Consider the following 17,020-nt stretch of genomic DNA (forward strand, 5'->3'; position numbering starts at 1 on the left):
ATTACCAAGAATTTATGGCTTAAAGTTGATCTCTTTCCACTTTTTTACAAGCACATGGTTTGTTTTAGAGATCTGAAATGTTATTACAGATCTAGAATTTTATTAGTATTTATTGTAAAATAGTAAGCGCTTCAGCTCCCACTCTGACCAACACCGAGTCAGCATCCCCAACAGATACTCTTAAAACTTGGCCTTTGGGTTTCCCTGCTGCAGCTCAATCTTTCCTGCTGCTGGCTTCCTCACCCCTGGGGAAATGGAGCCAACCTAAATGCTCACACTAAGTTTGATCCTCCCAGAGAGGGGGAACAAGCCAGCCTCGGCTCCATGTGAAGAGGAGTGACCCCTGAAATGCCCGGGGGCCAGAACACAGCAAATTGGACCTGTTCTGAACACCTCTCCAATGTTGCATGCCCATCAGCCAAGCCTTCCCTCCAAGACCAAGAACAGGGCCCATCTCAGAACATGACTTTGCAGGGGCCCTTCCTCAGCACCACCATCAGCTGTTGTAACAATGACCTTACACACTGGCATATTCTTTTGAGCCACTGAGGATGCAAAAGAGGAACTTTTGACAGATGGCCATTTGGGGAGTCAGAAGAGTAAGGACCTCACTTAGATACTTCTAACCTTCCCATATTGCCCAGACAAGCCCAGAGCCTCAAAACACTGGCCCCAACAGCCCATTCATAGGAGAGGAGCCCCAATCTGTACCAGTTGACAAAACTCCGCAGCTAATACACCTTGGGTATGCCAAACACTTCAACAGTTTTCAGCTGATAATGAATCAGGGCGGGAACCCCAAAGCTCTAAGCTGATCACATTAATTCCACCCAAGAGCTTGTGCAGATGTGCCCTAAGTGCCAGCTTCTAGGGGCAGGTGCTCGGATCATGAAACTGTTATTTCTGCCCTTCCTCCTTTGCCCTCCTTCTATTTCCTCATTCCCCTGGGAACAAGTTTTTTTAAACATTTTTTTAGCATTTGAGTGTCTGCTTGTGTAAAGGTAGCACCATGAAGGAAAGAAGAACTGGTCTGTATTTACCAGCCCTCTTTCCCAACCCTAATAATAATTTCTCAATTCCTTACTCTTGTATGACATTTGCATTCAATTAAACTACCTGAGCATCTACTCTGTGTAGGACACTGGACAGGTGTTGGAGTGGGATTCAGAGATAAGATGTAGTCTGCATTGGAGAAGTACACGAACTAGAGGGCAGAAAAGATACGTGAGCAAGTGATGAACAATGCCCTGATAAACATCTTAGTGGAACCGACAAACCCAGTGTTATGCTTTTTATTACAGTGTGCTTTCAAATGTATTTTCTTATCTTACCCTTTTTAACCCTGGAAGATAAGTCATATCGTCATCACCATCAGCTCATAAACCAATACTATTAAGCACCTACTATCTACCAGGCAGGGGCTGGGTGTGGACACAGAGGCAAATACAATGAGATGTGGCTCCTCTGTCTCAGGTGCTCGGAGTCTGGGCAAGGGGTAGAGAGGAGCTGGCCCCAAGACCCTCAGAGACACACACAAAATGGAATCGTTTCATTCTTTCCAGTTATTGTTAACTATGTGGCAGACACTGTGCTAAACGCTCAATAGGAATGACCGCATTGAATCTACCTAACAACTCATGAGATGGGAATCAGTATTATCCCTATTTTACAGAACAACTAAGGCCCGAAAAGCAGTTGTCACTTGCTCAAGGTTACACTACTAGTAAGGGACAGAGTTGGGACTCCAAATAGGGAAAATGAGACTTAAAGAGAGTAGGACTACCAGCTTTCAAAATCTGAAGGGTCAAGAAGGATCTGATTCTTTTAGTCTGAAAGGCTGTCTTTAAGGAGCTCAGACTCCTATCTCCCAGGAAGAAAGGCTGTTCTCGCGTTACAAGAGCGATGAATGTGGACCATCCAGGCAGAAAGTCCTGCAGGATTGCTACTGAAAAGCCTCCACTATGGCTGCAGGGACACAAATGGAGCTGAGCTCTGGGCTCAGAGAGGGCAGAACTGTGAGCCTTCAGTTTGCATCTCTAGCACCCAGGTCTGTTCCAGCACACAGACCTCATTCTCTGCTTTTGGTGAGTAAACCCATGAAGGGGCTGATAAATAGCAAGACAGAAGCCAAGCGCATGGCTCTAACAGAAAATTCTCTGTTTTCCCAGAGTTCTCCACAGGACCAGAGAGGTGAAGTGATGGTTGGTGGTAGAGCCAGAATTCAAATGCAGATATACATCGCTCCAAGGTATTGATACTTTCTACTTTCTACCTCTCATCTCTAAGTGGTCTCCCATCCTCCCTCAACTGCTACAAACCACCAACCACCCAGTTTTCTGTTTGCCTGGGACCACAGTTTCCTGGAGCAGGAATTTGCTAAAATTGGGATAGCTTGGTCACCCTACACCATCCACCGCTACCTGCACTACTAGGTTGTCCAAGGGTAGAGCACCATAACCACAAAAAGCTGGTCTGCTGATGGTTGATGGGAAGTGGCCACAACTTGATAACTAAGCACAAAAGCCTTGGAACTTGGATTTTTCAAAGTATCCATGGTTCTAAACCTATTGTATCTGCTGTCTCAATCAATAAAATGCTAGCTGCAAATTTTTTTTTAAAGGGATGGGAAGACAGAGAGATTAAAAGGAAGCACCAAGCAAATATTCTTTTACCTTTTTAAGTGAGTAGAAGTTTCTGTTGGAGCAGAGATTTCAAATGCAGCTACTTTCTACAATTGCTTAAGTAGGAACCCCGGTGATTCTCTTGATAAACTGAGGACAAAACTGCAACAGCATTTCAAATGAATTTCACACGCACGATCAAGAAATAAATGTGTAGGTCGCTTTCGGTGTATTCAGACTCCCTTAAGCTAAAGTGTCTGCAGTGATAAGATTATATTCAAAGATACAACAACAACAACAAAAGGATTTTAAGCAGAAGGGACTTGGGTTAGGCATTTCTTGACAATGGGCCAGAGGGTTTAACAGTGTGGCATTCTTACAGACCTTTTCTCCAAAGCACAGATTCTTCTTTGCCTGAGCCGATGTTTCTACGGTCCTGTCTAAAATGGGCAGATCATTCTTCATGGCTCCCCCCTCTCAACCTAGGAACTGGCATTCCCTCAATTTAGAGACGGCAACAACTAATCTATCCCTTCTCTACAACCACTAACTCTTTAGTCCAAAAACTGTGCACCCCTGCAGAGAAAGGTTTGATAAAATCCAAAAGCAACATCATCACATGGCAAGGCAGAAAAAGCAGTACCTGGTGAAAACATGGGTTTTATCCAGACAATGATTTTTGAATAAAAGTTCCATGCAGGCCCTTTCTCCAAGGGATCAAAGAGGCTCTTGGCCACAGGGAAGAGGGGAAGTTGAGAGGGAGAAGTGAGGGCTGCACCGGGCAATGGAGGGAACATGGTTTGCTTAACAGTTTCTCCTTTGGAAAAAAAAAAAAAAGACATTTTATGCACAAGGAGCTTATTTCTTAAACAAACACTCGTGGTTTTGATTTACACCACAGTCTGCTCCTAAATAATTTATGGCGGGTTAAATTTATTGCCGAGCCCTGGCTGGCTGCAAATTCGAATTGCCAAATAATTAGATTTTAGGGCAAAGCTTATAAATTACCCGTCGATTTGTCCGGACTTGTTTGTCAGTTGCTTTGTGCTTCGGGTCATCTTTGGCATTTGGCTGTTTGGGTTTTAATTGCTGATTTACACTTTGACAGATGAGAGCTGATGCTCGAAGTTTCAGGACAAGGAAGGGTAAAAAATTGGAGCTTTAAAAGGCTGATTTTTCACCTACATGTCCGTCTTCACCCATTCCCATAGACCCCAGAGCAATTAAAATGTAGAAAAGAGGCTGAAAATAGACACTGCTATTCTTTATGGGGGGGTGCAGAGTGAATTATAATTTACTTTTACTGAAATCTGAATTTTTAAAAAATATATAATACCAATGAATGAAGGAGACCAAAAGTCTTAGAAACTGCATCCTCACCCAGGGGTGTACGAGCCTGCGTCTACCTCTACACGCACCTGACTCTGAATCAGCCTCAGTTCAAACACTTCTAGATACTCAACTGTAAATAACTTCTGATATTAGTGGCCTCTGTGAAGTTGACCCTTCAGGGCAGCAAACAACCAAATGATTTCTTTGTAGCTATCTGTTTACATACATTTGTCATGGAATTTATTTAAACAAATCTCAGGTTCTGTGCAGGAGAGGTTCCCCAGAGGCAGCACTATAGGAGGGCAGGGAAGTTGAAGGGTGCGAAGTCCAACTTACCATCCCAGTGGAAGGAAAAAATCTCTTTGGATAGTGCTGCATTCCCATCTACATGCTGATAGAGGGCCTGCAGGCTCCCTTTATGCTCCCCAGAGAAGCAGGGCCTGCCTCCCAGCCACCTGCTGTATCCCAAAAGCTCACCATAAGGCCATGAGTCAAAATAATACTAGTATTAATTCTACTAACAAGAGCTGATACATATAGCTATTACATGCCAGGCCCTGTTCTAAGCTCTTACATTTTATCCTCCCAACAGTCCTATAAGATTGATATTATTATTAATCCCATTTTGCCAATAAGGCAACTAAGGCATAAAGAGTACCAGTAACTTGCTCAAGGCGAGTCATACTGCTAGTAGGTGGTAGAGACCAGACTCAGATCCAGAGGGTCCAGTCCAGTGGTTAGGAGTCCATGCTCCTAACCACTCCCCTATATTGCTTCTCATTAGAACAGCCTCTACCTGAGCTCCCCCTCACTTTGGAGGTTGAGAGTCCACATTCTGGGACCAGGGCACATACAGCCAAAGCCTGTTCAGTTTATCACCCAATAGGGTGGGGAAAGTTATGTACCATGCTCAGGATCACAAGATGAATCAGAGGCTTGGTTTGACAAAGACCATTTTTCCAATCAGTGCAAATACCGCACTGAAGATCCACTAGCCGGGGGTGAAGAGGTGGGGGTGAGTAACAGGTGATCAAGACACACCAGGCCCACTCAGGCAGACAGCGGGTTCTGGTCAGGAAACCTGGAGAGGAGCCCAGAGAGGCTGGCTGGGCTTCAGGAAGCCTTGCTCAGTAGTCCCCATCCACAGCCCCAGGGGCTGCTGGTCTCTTCACAGAAGACTGAATCCCCCTGGGGTGCTTCACAGATTCCCTGCTCTCTGTGTGTACCTGACGGCTAGAAGCCAGGAAAGGGAAACAATTGTGCTGCCATGACGGCAGATTTTCAAAATCACTGACCAGTAAGTGAGCAACAAAGACTGACATCTTGCCCACACTGCCTGAACACTTCTCTCACACACTGGCTCATCGGAACCCACATCTCTGTAAGGGAGGCAGGTATCACTGCCCAATTTGATAGACGAGAAAGCTAAGGTGGTCAGTGGTTTAAAGCATGGTCCCTTACGGGCAGCATCCCATCTCCTGGGAACTTATGAGAAATGCAGATTCCTGGCCTCCACCCCAGACTTTCTGAATCAGAAACCCTGAGGGTGGGCACAGCAGTGTGTTTTAAAAGGCTTCCAGCAGATACTGATACTTGCTGAAGTTTGAGAACCACTGGTCTAGAGTAGAGCAGTGCTTCTCAGACTTCAAATTACCTGAAGATCTTGTCAAATTACAGATTCTATTTAGCGCTGGAGAGGGCCTGATATTCTGCATTTCTAACAAGCTCCCAGGGATGAATCCCAGGGGATGCTGTTGGTTCTCGGACCACACTCGGAATAGCAAAGGTGTAATCTAGAACATCTGTGTGACTAAATCCTTATCACAGAGATACTGACAAGTGAGAATCAGAGCCAGAGCGCAAGGTTCTCAGCTCTTCTCTCAGAACAAACCCTTGCTTAGCCCACTTTCAAGCCCCTTGAGTGAGCCCTTTAGATCTGCCAACCACTCCCAGCTCCTGCCATCAGACATTTCATTCTCCTGGCCGCCAAGATCCAGGGGAGGAAAAGCTGGCATCTCACATCCCAGAACTTTGTAGAGCAAGTTGACACATCTCTGTTAGGAAGCCAGCAAGAGGTCTTCCTGCCACGGCAATGCCTGCTCCCTTTAAGAATGCGGTCAAGACCCAGGGCATCAGCTACCCAACAGAGCACTCATCATACTATTCTCTCCAAAAAAACACCTTTCTTCTGTACAAATGAACCAAAAAGCAGGATTGGATACCTAGGTCTCCTAGGAAGACCTCTCATTACAGACATAAGCCAGGAGCTATTTTTCTGCCCCTGGTCCTGAGAAAGGCCTAACACTGGCCACGGATGTAGAGCGGGATCACAGCACTTCCTACGATATCCTGAGACCCCAAGCTGGAGATGCCTCACCACACTCCACACCATCGCCATGAACTTCCTTTAAGGCCTTCCCCTAGCACCGTCCCTCTAGTCATGTTACCTCTCTAGTGAAAGCAGACCTTATCAAAATGGCATGTTTCCTCCCACTCACAGTCCCAGCCTCCTCCATCCCCAACTAACTACCAATCCCTTTCAGCTGAGCAGCTGGCCTTTCATTCAAATCTGCGAGTGCTGGGGGTGGGGTGGGGGTGGACAGTGAACAATACAGAGTCCCTGGACTCCATTTCAGACATCGCAATCTCAAACCGTGGCCCTTAGTTTGTATCACACTTGTGGAGAGCAAGATTCCAAGCTTTTCAGCCAGTTATCGTCCTATCTACCCAACCATCACTACCTACCTCTCAAAGGCCAATGGCCAAATAGTTCATCAAACAGACCCTAGAGGAGTAATGGCCTACATCACCACTAAGAAGCTGACCTATGTCAGGTGTACCCGACATGGACCTTCAGCACAGAGCACCCCACTTACGACAACCATAGGTTTCGCTCTCCACTCCTTACCAAATCTCTTAGCACCACTGACTACCAGAGCCCACAAGTACCCAAAAAAGCTATGAGCTACTTAAGAGCACAGTTCTCAAGCTTGTTTCTTTCCCAGCACATCTAAGGGCTACAACACGTAACTCCTCTCCATCCCCACCATCACCACCTTAGTCCAACCCCCTAACCCACTTTCAAGTAATGCCTCCTAACCATTTCCCTCTGCCCATGTTTAACCCCTTGAACACTTTTCCCTCCATTCCATGAACTCTGGCTTATGATATCTATTTCTGTTTCCTCTCTTCCACTCAACAATACATTCACACTTCCTTTTCTGGGTCGCCAATTTTGCCCCCAACCTTACTGTGGACTCTGCACTTCCTCCCCTTTCAGCAACATCGGCATCTTCCAGTGAGAGCCTCTGCCAGCATTTAGCCTTCAGAACAGCCCTTAGCTGGAAGGGCCTCCCCAGGACTAGACCATAGCACTGGAACAGAAGTGGAGCCCATACAACAGATGTTTGCTAACACAGACCAAGATCTCCCACTGGCCAGCTACAGGCAGGTGCAGGGCCTAAACAGCAGCCCGTTCCAAGGCACCTTCACTTCAGCTTAGGAGCGTCCCTGATGTTTGACTCTCCCTCCAGAGTGTACCTCCCTCCTTTCTGATTCTCCCAGCACCTAATCGGGCTTTGCCTGTGGTAGCACTCAACACACACAAACCTTCTCTGCCTGTCCTAGCCTGCTCACCCTTCTGCTGCAGACCTGCCAGCCTGTGGGGCTAGTGTCAATCTGGGAACACTCTTGTTTCAGGCTTTTAGGCAATAACTCAGTTTTCACAGCTAGAGCTCAAACCTCATCACATAAACGCATGACTGTGGGGGCTTTTTAAGTATTGTGAACACCCAGGATAAGGGAATAAAAAATAATCATTCCAATGACATCTTAATCAAAATGATGCAGAACCCTTTTTCCCAACAAGACATAGAGATGGAGGAAGCATCTCCTAATATCAGTTTCCTCATGTCAGACAACTGATTTCAGTCTACAAAGTAAGATATGTAATCAACAGAGGGGAGAGGAAAAACAAAACAGGATGGGGGCAGAAGTGAAGCCATGGACCAACCCTAAACGCTCCTCTGGATTGCACTCCCCCTCCTCCCTTCCCGACCTAACTGGTTTTCCTTCTGTGGCTGTGTTACCTGTTGCTGCTGCTCCAAGGGAGAGCTCGTCCCCACCTCCCACCCCCTCCGGTCACCTCCACTGTAGCAAATCTCTTCTCATCCAGGCTCTCCTGCCTCTTCATTAATCCTTCCCTCCTTCCTTCTGTTTCTCAATGTTAGTCAGCAGGCCGTTTATCTGTTTGAAGGGTATAAACCTCCCTGATCTAGGGAAGGAGGTCTTCCCAAGGGATGCCTAGCAGATCTAGATCCAAACTGCCAGTACTTGGCGGGCTGAGTGGCTGTCAGGTCATTCCCTAGCCCTTGCCTCTCTCCCTGGAGACCTCGCAGCCCAGCCCAGTGCTACCTTCAGGGGCAGCTCCCTGACAACGCCTCAGGGCCTCAGCTCACATATTTCTATCTTGATCCTCACCCTTTTGGCCCACATGTTACTAGCTAAAATTCTCTTAAACCTCTTGTAGCCTCTGTACTCTCACTTGCAGCATTCCAATAAGATGTTCTGCTTGAACGTGAGAAATACCATATCACCGATATAGCCAATCCTACTAGCCAAACAGTGAAATAATTTGCCGGGTTCTGAGAATTCCCTGGTGGTCCAGGGGTTAGGATTTGGCGCTTTCACTGCTGTGGGCCTGGGTTCGATCCCTGGTCGGGGAACTAAGATCCTGCAAGACACACACACAAAAAAATTGCCGGGTTCAAAGTCTTCATTCTCCCTCTTCCTCATTTTCAACGTTCGCGCACAAACAAGCTCGCAATGCAGGTCAGGTTTTTCAGACTTCATTCAGTTGGTCCTGGCTTACTCTGTGAGTGCCTTCTTTCATTCCTGCTGCAGCAATTCTGAGAGCCCTCCAGCTCACTTGGCCCTCTCGGCCTCCTGACTTTCCCTTAACAGGAAGCTGTGCAACCCCTCCCCCACCCGTGAGCAGGGCTGACCAGTCCCCTCCTCTATGCACCTACTGTACTGAGTACTCACCCAGGCCACGGTACTTATCACGCTGCTTCACAGCACTTACACGGCTGTCTACCCTCCTCGACTACGAGCTCCTTGAGGGTAGGGATCATTTCTTGTCTTTATGCCCCAGCACCTAACATAGAGCTTGAAGTTGTCATCCAAAGAGTAAAAGGAGGCCTTTTCGTTGCCTCTAAGGTGGCTACCATGAAGTCCTCCCCATTCCTTTACTGACCTGGTTGGTTTTATCATGTCCTACAAAAACCTTAAAAGGCAGCTCAGTGTCACTGTTAGTTTAACAGTCCCTAATTTCATTCACCATTTATCAATGGCCCTATTCTTTAGAGTTCTTCCCCACCACCAACCTTAGCTCCGTGTCTAACAAAATCTGCATTCCAACAGCTGTCACAGCCCTGGAGAGGCCACTGGATAATAAGAGGCTGGGGGAAATGTCTTCTGATTTGCACTAAGTTACTCAGTGACTCTGTTACCGGTGACCCAGCGCTCCCCAAGGAAAGCTCCTTGGTCCCACCCCGAGTCAACTCCATAGCCTAACTACACACTATGGCAGCTTAAAGGTGTAAACCCTGGGGAAGGGAGAGAAGCAGACTGAATACAGCAAATAAACCCACTTCGATCGCACCCCTGCTATGCCCAACACACGTGGCAGCACCACCATGCACCAGTGCTCCGCTCCCCGAGATGTCTCTTTTACTTTTACATTGCTGTGTCTGCTCCAAACAAAGAAGGGCCGTTCGGCTTTCACATGAAGTTACAACAGGGTCGAGTTCCGGACACGGCAAATGGGGCAAATGCTTGTCCCACTCAGGGAGCACTAGTGAGGAGGCACAGTGAGAGCCAGGGGAGGCCCATCCCTATGAGGGACCACCAGGAAACTGCAGCCTGTGGAGGGGGGCTCAGGAAGCGGGGGGGAGGCACCACATTTATGGAAGCAGCAACAAAAAGGACAAAAGGGCCTAGTGGGCTGCCCCATGCCCACCCATCCCTGCCACCAATAGAGGAATTCACTTACAGTGACCCTGAAAGAAGAGATGTGTTAAAGCAGATATAAGAAAGGCAATAATTGGTCTGATGGGCAGGGGAAAAATTATTCCAGGAGTCGAGAGCCTATGCAAGAACACTTACGGCTCACACAGTCATCATAACTCAGCCCCCTCAAGCATTTTGTGCTCTGCTTATGGTGTTAACTTTAATGTCTTAACATATAACACCATCCACACTAACACAAAATACTACACACGCCAGATGAGGCTGAGTTATAGTTGCTGTGGGAAGCATAACTTTGAATTTCCTGATTTTGGTGCATTTAATCTCAACCATAATGTTACATTAACGTCGGTTTTGCATTTCATTTCCCAGTTTAGAAGAATAGCGTCAGCGCCTTCGCCTGTCTGTACAGAAGAAGGGGCGGGGCTGACTGACCACAGGCAGACGGACCACCACCCAACAACTGGGTCCTCCGCTAAAAAGCCTGACCCTGGGCCTCCCCTGGTGGCGCAGTGGTTGGGAGTCCGCCTGCCGATGCAGGGGACCCAGGTTCGTGCCCCGGTCCGGGAAGATCCCACGTGCCACGGAGCGGCTGGGCCCGTGAGCCATGGCCGCTGAGCCTGCGTGTCCGGAGCCTGTGCTCCGCAACGGGAGAGGCCACAACAGTGAGAGGCCCGCCTACCGCAAAAAAAAAAAAAAAAAAAAAAAAAAAAGCCTGACCCGACCCCGACCCCTTGGAGGAACCTGGACCAGGACAAGTGAATGGGGAGGGAAGGGTGAGTTCTTTCTCTAGGGAATGGCCTTTCCATCCACTTGCAAAGTACAGGAACCAAGAGCAGAGGGGTAGAAGCCGAATATGGAGCAAAGAGCAATGTGTGTGTATCAGGTGGGGGGACAGTAGGGGGTAGGGAGCTCCTGCCTCTAAGCCTTGAAGGGAGGAGAAGGGAATCAATATAGTGTGATTTGTAGGGATCTTAACCAATTTCCTGTGAAGTTTTCCAAAATGCCTCTCTCACAAAAGACTAATAATGAAGAGCCAGCTTCAAGTCATACTGAAATCCTCCAAATGCCTCTCTTCTATTTTATCCCTTCTCCGGTCACCATCAACCCTCCCCCAACCCTGCCCTCCCAAAATAACCCGGCATCTGGACAATTTTCTATAAAAAAGAAACGCCTTTACTCATAGTTCTAACTCAAAATGCAGATGGAGTCTCTTCAAGGTTTCCTTAAAAAAAAAAAAAAAAGCCCCTGTGGACAAAGACCAAACACTTAGAAAACCTCAACCCCAAAGGTCATTTTTCTCCAAAGTTGTGGGCACTTAAATACAGATGAGAAGGAAAACAGTCACCGGGGCTGCTGCAGAGCAGTGAGAAAAAGGCTGTACCTCGGAGCCTGATGGAGTCTGATGGACAAACTCAGGGAGGGAGGGGAGGTGGCAGCCAGGACATGTGCTCCCAGACAGGAGCGCCAGGCCGCCCCTCCCTGGCCATCTGGACAGCTGAGGTTACTTCCTCCTCCCCGCATGCTGTGGCCTACACCTCATTTTCCTCACTTACATTTGCTTTGGTCTTTTCTGAACACTGAGGTGGTGAGAGAACTTGCCCCCAGGTTAAAGCTGCACAATTAAAGTTCCCACCAAAGCTTTCAGGCTGCTCCCTGGGCTTCGGGGTCACAGCCACCAGCGTTCGATGCACATCCACACCAAAATGAGCAACATGAACTCCTGCTGGCGAGGACAAAGCAGCCACAATTCTCCGAACCAGATAAAAACCTACTTCCATATCAAGAAACAATTCCTAAAGCAAGAAAGGAACTGTATTCCTCAAATTTTGAGTCTCTAAAACATTTTAATCCACCTAAGTTAACATTTAAGTGAAAAAATATTTTCAAATGAAAAAGTCTCATATTCAACCAATACCTATCATGTTAATCTGAATCAAAATGTGTAAAACAAAATGAGTGCAAATACCAGAAAGGTGAAAGCCTGTTACTGGCAAACCAACCACTCCAGTTTCAGTGAGCTGAACAGAGTACAAAAATAAACAGCAAAAATTATGACAAATGGGAAATACCAGATGTTTTACCATGTTTACAACCAATATTGTTACTCAAGTACAACAGAGCTTGCACCTGTCAGTTTGCATGGTGGCATTCCTTTTGGACAGTCCCAACAAGCTGACTCAGGGATTTCTGAATACCAGACACAGATGAGAGAAATGAGCCCCATGCCGAGCCTCCAGAGAGGCCCTGGCCCAAAACTTGTTCCTGCCTCCTATGCAACTGAGGAGTACGACACACTCCCAAAAGAATCAGAAGTGCACTGTGTTCAACTGTGTTCAACTCTTGGGAGCCAGGCAGCAGGGGAGCCGGGGTGGTTCTGATTCACAGTCCAAGCACATCCCCAGGAGGCACACAGACCTTGTCCACAAAGTATCTCTGTCAAGTGGACAGCCATCAGGAGGTTCTGAGAGAGCTAGGCAGGGCTGATCTAACCTGCACACCATATTCTAGTCCTTTTACTGTCTCTTCTAGAAGTTCATTCTCATCCCAAATCTCAATCTTTCCTGCTTCCACTTATATTCTTTTTTTGTCTTTATTAAAATGAAGAGCAAGTTATTATCATACTCCTTGGAACAACTCCTTCCAAGTCTGGACAAGAAATCAGTCACTAAAACCATATTCAATTTCTCTTCTTTCTAAGTCTTATTTTTGTGCCTCTAATAATTTCTGTTCCTCTTTTTAAATTTTTTATTGGAGTAAAATTGCTTTACAATGTTGTGTTAGCTTCTACTGTACAATGAAGTGAATCAGCTATATGTATAGCTATATTCCCTCCCTCTTGGACCTCCCTCCCCTCCCTTCCCCCCCCCCCATCTAGGTCATCACAGAGCACCAAGCTGAGCTCCCTCATTTTTGTTCCTCTTATCCTGAGCTTTTCCAATATCTCCACTGCCCTTGTTGACCAAAAGATCTAAACAATACAGAGGCTATAATGAGAACCTGACCTATGAGGACCTCAGTGGAAGGACACTATCCTATCTGGGATGGACTACTTCTCCAATCCATCCTCCAACCTTTCTCTGAATCCTTTCAGGACCCTGCTACATGCAAACTTTAGGGAAGGTTTTTTTTTTTAAAAGAAAGTGGGGTTGGCGGGGGGAGCTTTAAGCTGCCAATAAGTCTCAAGTCACTTCTAAGCTGCCCATCCCTTTCCTGAGAGTGGTCCAGTGGGTAGTTCAACAACAGAGCTGTCTGGCCCCAAACTCATCTTCTTACCTGTTGATCACAGCATTGTAGAGGCTTAATGAAGTAGAGATGCATTACATTTATCACTTGCCCTAGATCCACTCAAATCCATCACTATGTCACAGCAAGGAGTTAGATTGATCTGACAGGATTTGCTCTTCTTCACAAACCCATGTAAGTTATTACTCAGTACCCTATGCTCTTCTAGCTGTTTGCTGATTGATTATCTGACGATCAGGTCAAGTATCTTCTTTGGAATCACAGTAAACTAACGGGTCTATAATTTCCAAGATCATTCGTATTTGCCTTTTAAAGATAAGCAAGACAGCAAATGCTTCTTCCTGAGTTCTCTAAAGTAACAGCTAATGCTTTGCTAATAATGAACCAGGACAGCCAATTCCTTAAGTGCCCTTGGAATCGCATCATCAGGGTTCATTGATTCTGGAGATAAACTTTAATCAGGCTCAGACCCTGGTAAAAAGCAGGAAGCCCAACCTCAGGCTAGGTCTAAAAGGCCCTGGTGCCTAAGTCTAGGAAGGAAGTTGGTGATACAAGTGATTTAAATCTGTACTGCATTATATCTTCAGCATTGCAATAGATAAATAAAAAAAAACAAAAAATTAAAAGAACAATGCCCTTGAAAGAGAGATGAAAGGTGATACTAACAGACCAAACTGAGACATGAATCAAGTTTCACCTTCAGTAACATTGGTAGGACCCTCTGTAGGACAAGAGAACAGAGCTACATAATTATCTCAGCTTATAATCTAACTGAAAAGTTCAGAAACAAATATACATAGGCATGTGCCAGGAAGCAGAAAGCAGGAAATGTCATCAAGAAAGTGCCAAGCAATCATGAGGCTTCAGAAGAGGGATGAATCCTATGCAGTAGCAACGTGTTAGGTTTTAGACTCAGGTCCTCCTAAGGCTTGCTCAGCAACTGAAATCATCAGCAAGGTAAATAACATGGCATATTGGGGTATGGCCCCCTGATTCTCAACCCAAGAGAATCTACATAACCAAAACTCCCACCCACCACCCAGGTACACCCACCACAGAATCTCCAGTTGTTTGGGGAGGTGGAGAAGACAACCCTACAGCACAGGTAGGAGCAAGAGGCTGAGAAAGAAAGTGTGGCTCAGGCTGCCCCCAAGCCGTCTTCCCTTTCATGCGAAGTTCCTTCCCCTAGGAAGCTCTCCTCATCCAGCGCCTGTCTTCCCAAGCCTCAGCAGGCCTGATTCCAATCCTCCCCCAAAGACAGACCACTACTTTGAGAATAGGAAACAAACAGGCAAGGAGAAACGGAAAGGTAAAAGGGTTGTGTTATCTGCTTTATGGAAAATAATCTACCATCCTAAAGACAGAACCCGTCCCTGGAAAAAAAACCAATTATGAGAAATGAACCCAGTTTACCTCTGAATGGACCTCCCTGTCTCCCAAGTGCCTGCTGCTACAATCCTCTTCTCCTCCTCTTACTACTGAAAGCTACTCCCAGACCCACATGTCTACACACTCCCAAATTACCCACCTGATAATCCAGTCCTACAGGGAAGAGTTCCAGTCCTAGAGTCAGGCATACCCAAGGCCCCCACACTACAATTCACTGCCACATCGGCCCCCAATCAGGCCCCCAAAGCAAACATCAAGCAATCCAATATCACCTAGCACACGTGTCTCTCTGCTGCTAATCCAAGCTTCTTAGCAGCACTACCTCAAAAGGTAAAAGATCTCCAAACACAGTTGGTAACTAAGAAAAAAATGCAAGCAAAGAAATTTTCCTTTCCAACAGACCAGCAATGGTTGTTCAGGTTATCTAATGCTGCATAACAAATCATCCCAAAACTTAGTGGCTTAAAACATCAATAATCATTTATTATCTCCCACAGCTTCGATGAGCCAGGAATTCAGGAGTGGCTCGGCTGGTCAGTCTGGCTCAGGGTCTCTCCTGAGGTTGACGTCTGATGTCCACTGGGGCTGTAGTTATCTGAAGGCTTGACTGGAGGTAGCAGAGTCACCTCCAAGACAGTGCCAAGAAACATAACCAGCAAGTTGGTACTGGCTTTTAGCTAAGAGCCTCAGTTCCGGTACACATGTGCCTCTCGCCAGGGCTGCTTGAGTGTCCTCAAAGCATGGTGGCTGGCTTCTTCCATAGCAACTGATCCAAAAGAGCAAGATGGACTGTGATGCTTTTTATGACTTAGCCTCAGAAGTCACGCAGTGTCTCTTCCACTGTACTCTGTTGGTTATACAGGGCTAGTTCTCATTCATTGTAGGAGAGGGGAACTACCAAAGGTGGGAATATCAGGACGTAAGGATCGTTGGGGGCCATTTTGGAGGCTAACACAGTATTCCTTAAAAGAACATGCAGCAGTAGCAGGAGAAGGAAGGAGGGAAGGGAAAGGAGAGAGGAAGGATGGGACAGAAGGAAACATTTTGATTCCCAAAGGCTGAGACCAGAGAGAAACAGTGTGCCCAGTTCTCTACAAAGACCTCTCAGGTCTACCTTACCCTAGGATGCCTGAGTCAAGTCCTGCTTCTTAGGCAGGAACTCCAGATGAGTAGCTAAAAGCCAAGAAGACATGAGAAAGTTCCTCTGGGTCCCAGAAAGCAAGTCTATCCTCCCTCCCTCCTTGCCCACCCCATCTTTGCTGAAGCAATGATGCAACAGTTACCTGAGGATGAATCTGCGGCTTGTCACACGTGGCCTCAAAGTCCAGCACTAAAAAGTAGTGATACCTCTGGGGAGGGAAGGACATCATTGCCGCCATGGATGCGCCAAAGTTGTGGGCCGCCAGCTTTCTGGTGGATATGGAGCAGAACTCCGGAACACCACAGGGAGAAAATAAGTGGGAGCCCAGCACTTTTCTTGCTCTTGAAAGTAAATATGAAGAAAATCGAGCTGCTCCAGTCTGTAAAGGTGCTAGCATTGAACATCCAGAAGCATCTAAAACTTAGGGGAGGAAAGTTTAAAAGAAAAAAAAAAAGAAAGAAAGAAAAAGAAAAGAAAAAAAAAAAAAGAACAGAGAGTCTGGGTTACTCCCTCCCCACCGTGGCCCTGTTCCACCTAGTCTTCAGGAATATTCACAGAACATGAACCACTCCCCAGTGTTTCTGTGCCCCTTTTCTAAATCCCAGTATTCGTTACTGAAGTTCAAGACCCTTAATACTGGCCCCCACAACATTATGACAGCTCTGAGTCTCCCAGACCATTCTCAAAACAAGATGCAGCACTGGCCTTGATCTTCAAGTGGAGCTCTAAAGTTCAAAAGAGAGAGAGAAAAATTCTGTGGTCACTTCTCAGGTGGCAACAGTTAACATTAAAGCTAAGTTTCCCAAAGTAACCCGGGGTGCCCCGGTTGCACAATCAGTCCTGGGAGCTAAGTAGACTCAGACAGACAGCAGGAAATGCCCAGGATTCTCTCCTCAGCTCCATTCCCAGCCATTGTCCCTGGCTTTCCTGTCTGTATCTTGATGTCTCCACATGCCCTCCTCCCTTCTCCCAACGGGGAAGGAGCAGAGCCCACCACAGGGAGCTTGCTCACCACACTCTGGTGATGCCCCAGCCCCCAGCCAGTAAGTGGCACCTGGGGGAATGAACGAAGCCTGCAGAGCACAGCTGCCAACAGCCTCGGGCCTTCCTCCGCTGCCTTTAGACTAACTCTCCACTAGAGGCCTTGAATGACTGCAGGACTTTTTTTAAATAGGGAAGAAAAAGAGAAAACCCAGATGTGGTGGTAATGGGAGCATTGCTAAAAGTCTAGTAAAGTTTTCTGAGTGTACATGTGCCAAAAAAA

At 46.8% G+C, this 17,020-nt stretch overlaps 1 protein-coding gene across 6 annotated transcripts in view; it reads right to left on the minus strand.

Annotated features, from left to right (window-relative positions):
- ERI3 (ERI1 exoribonuclease family member 3) overlaps positions 1 to 17,020 on the minus strand; it is a gene marked incomplete at its 5' end in the record, with an annotated part of 129,180 nt that overhangs the window by 98,442 nt on the left and 13,718 nt on the right. For 4 of the 6 annotated variants that reach the window (XM_079696437.1, XM_079696436.1, XM_079696434.1 and 1 more), the window contains one exon: positions 15,899 to 16,176. The exons of 1 other annotated variant lie outside the window; for it this stretch is intronic. In XM_079696437.1, coding sequence (XP_079552563.1) covers positions 15,899 to 16,176 — 278 coding nt within the window. The remainder of the gene's footprint in view (positions 1 to 15,898; positions 16,177 to 17,020) is intronic. One more of the 6 variants, XM_079696438.1, reaches the window with a different exon arrangement.

The sequence above is a fragment of the Hyperoodon ampullatus genome, assembly GCF_949752795.1.
Source record: "Hyperoodon ampullatus genome assembly, chromosome: 2".
NCBI lineage: Eukaryota > Metazoa > Chordata > Mammalia > Artiodactyla > Ziphiidae > Hyperoodon > Hyperoodon ampullatus.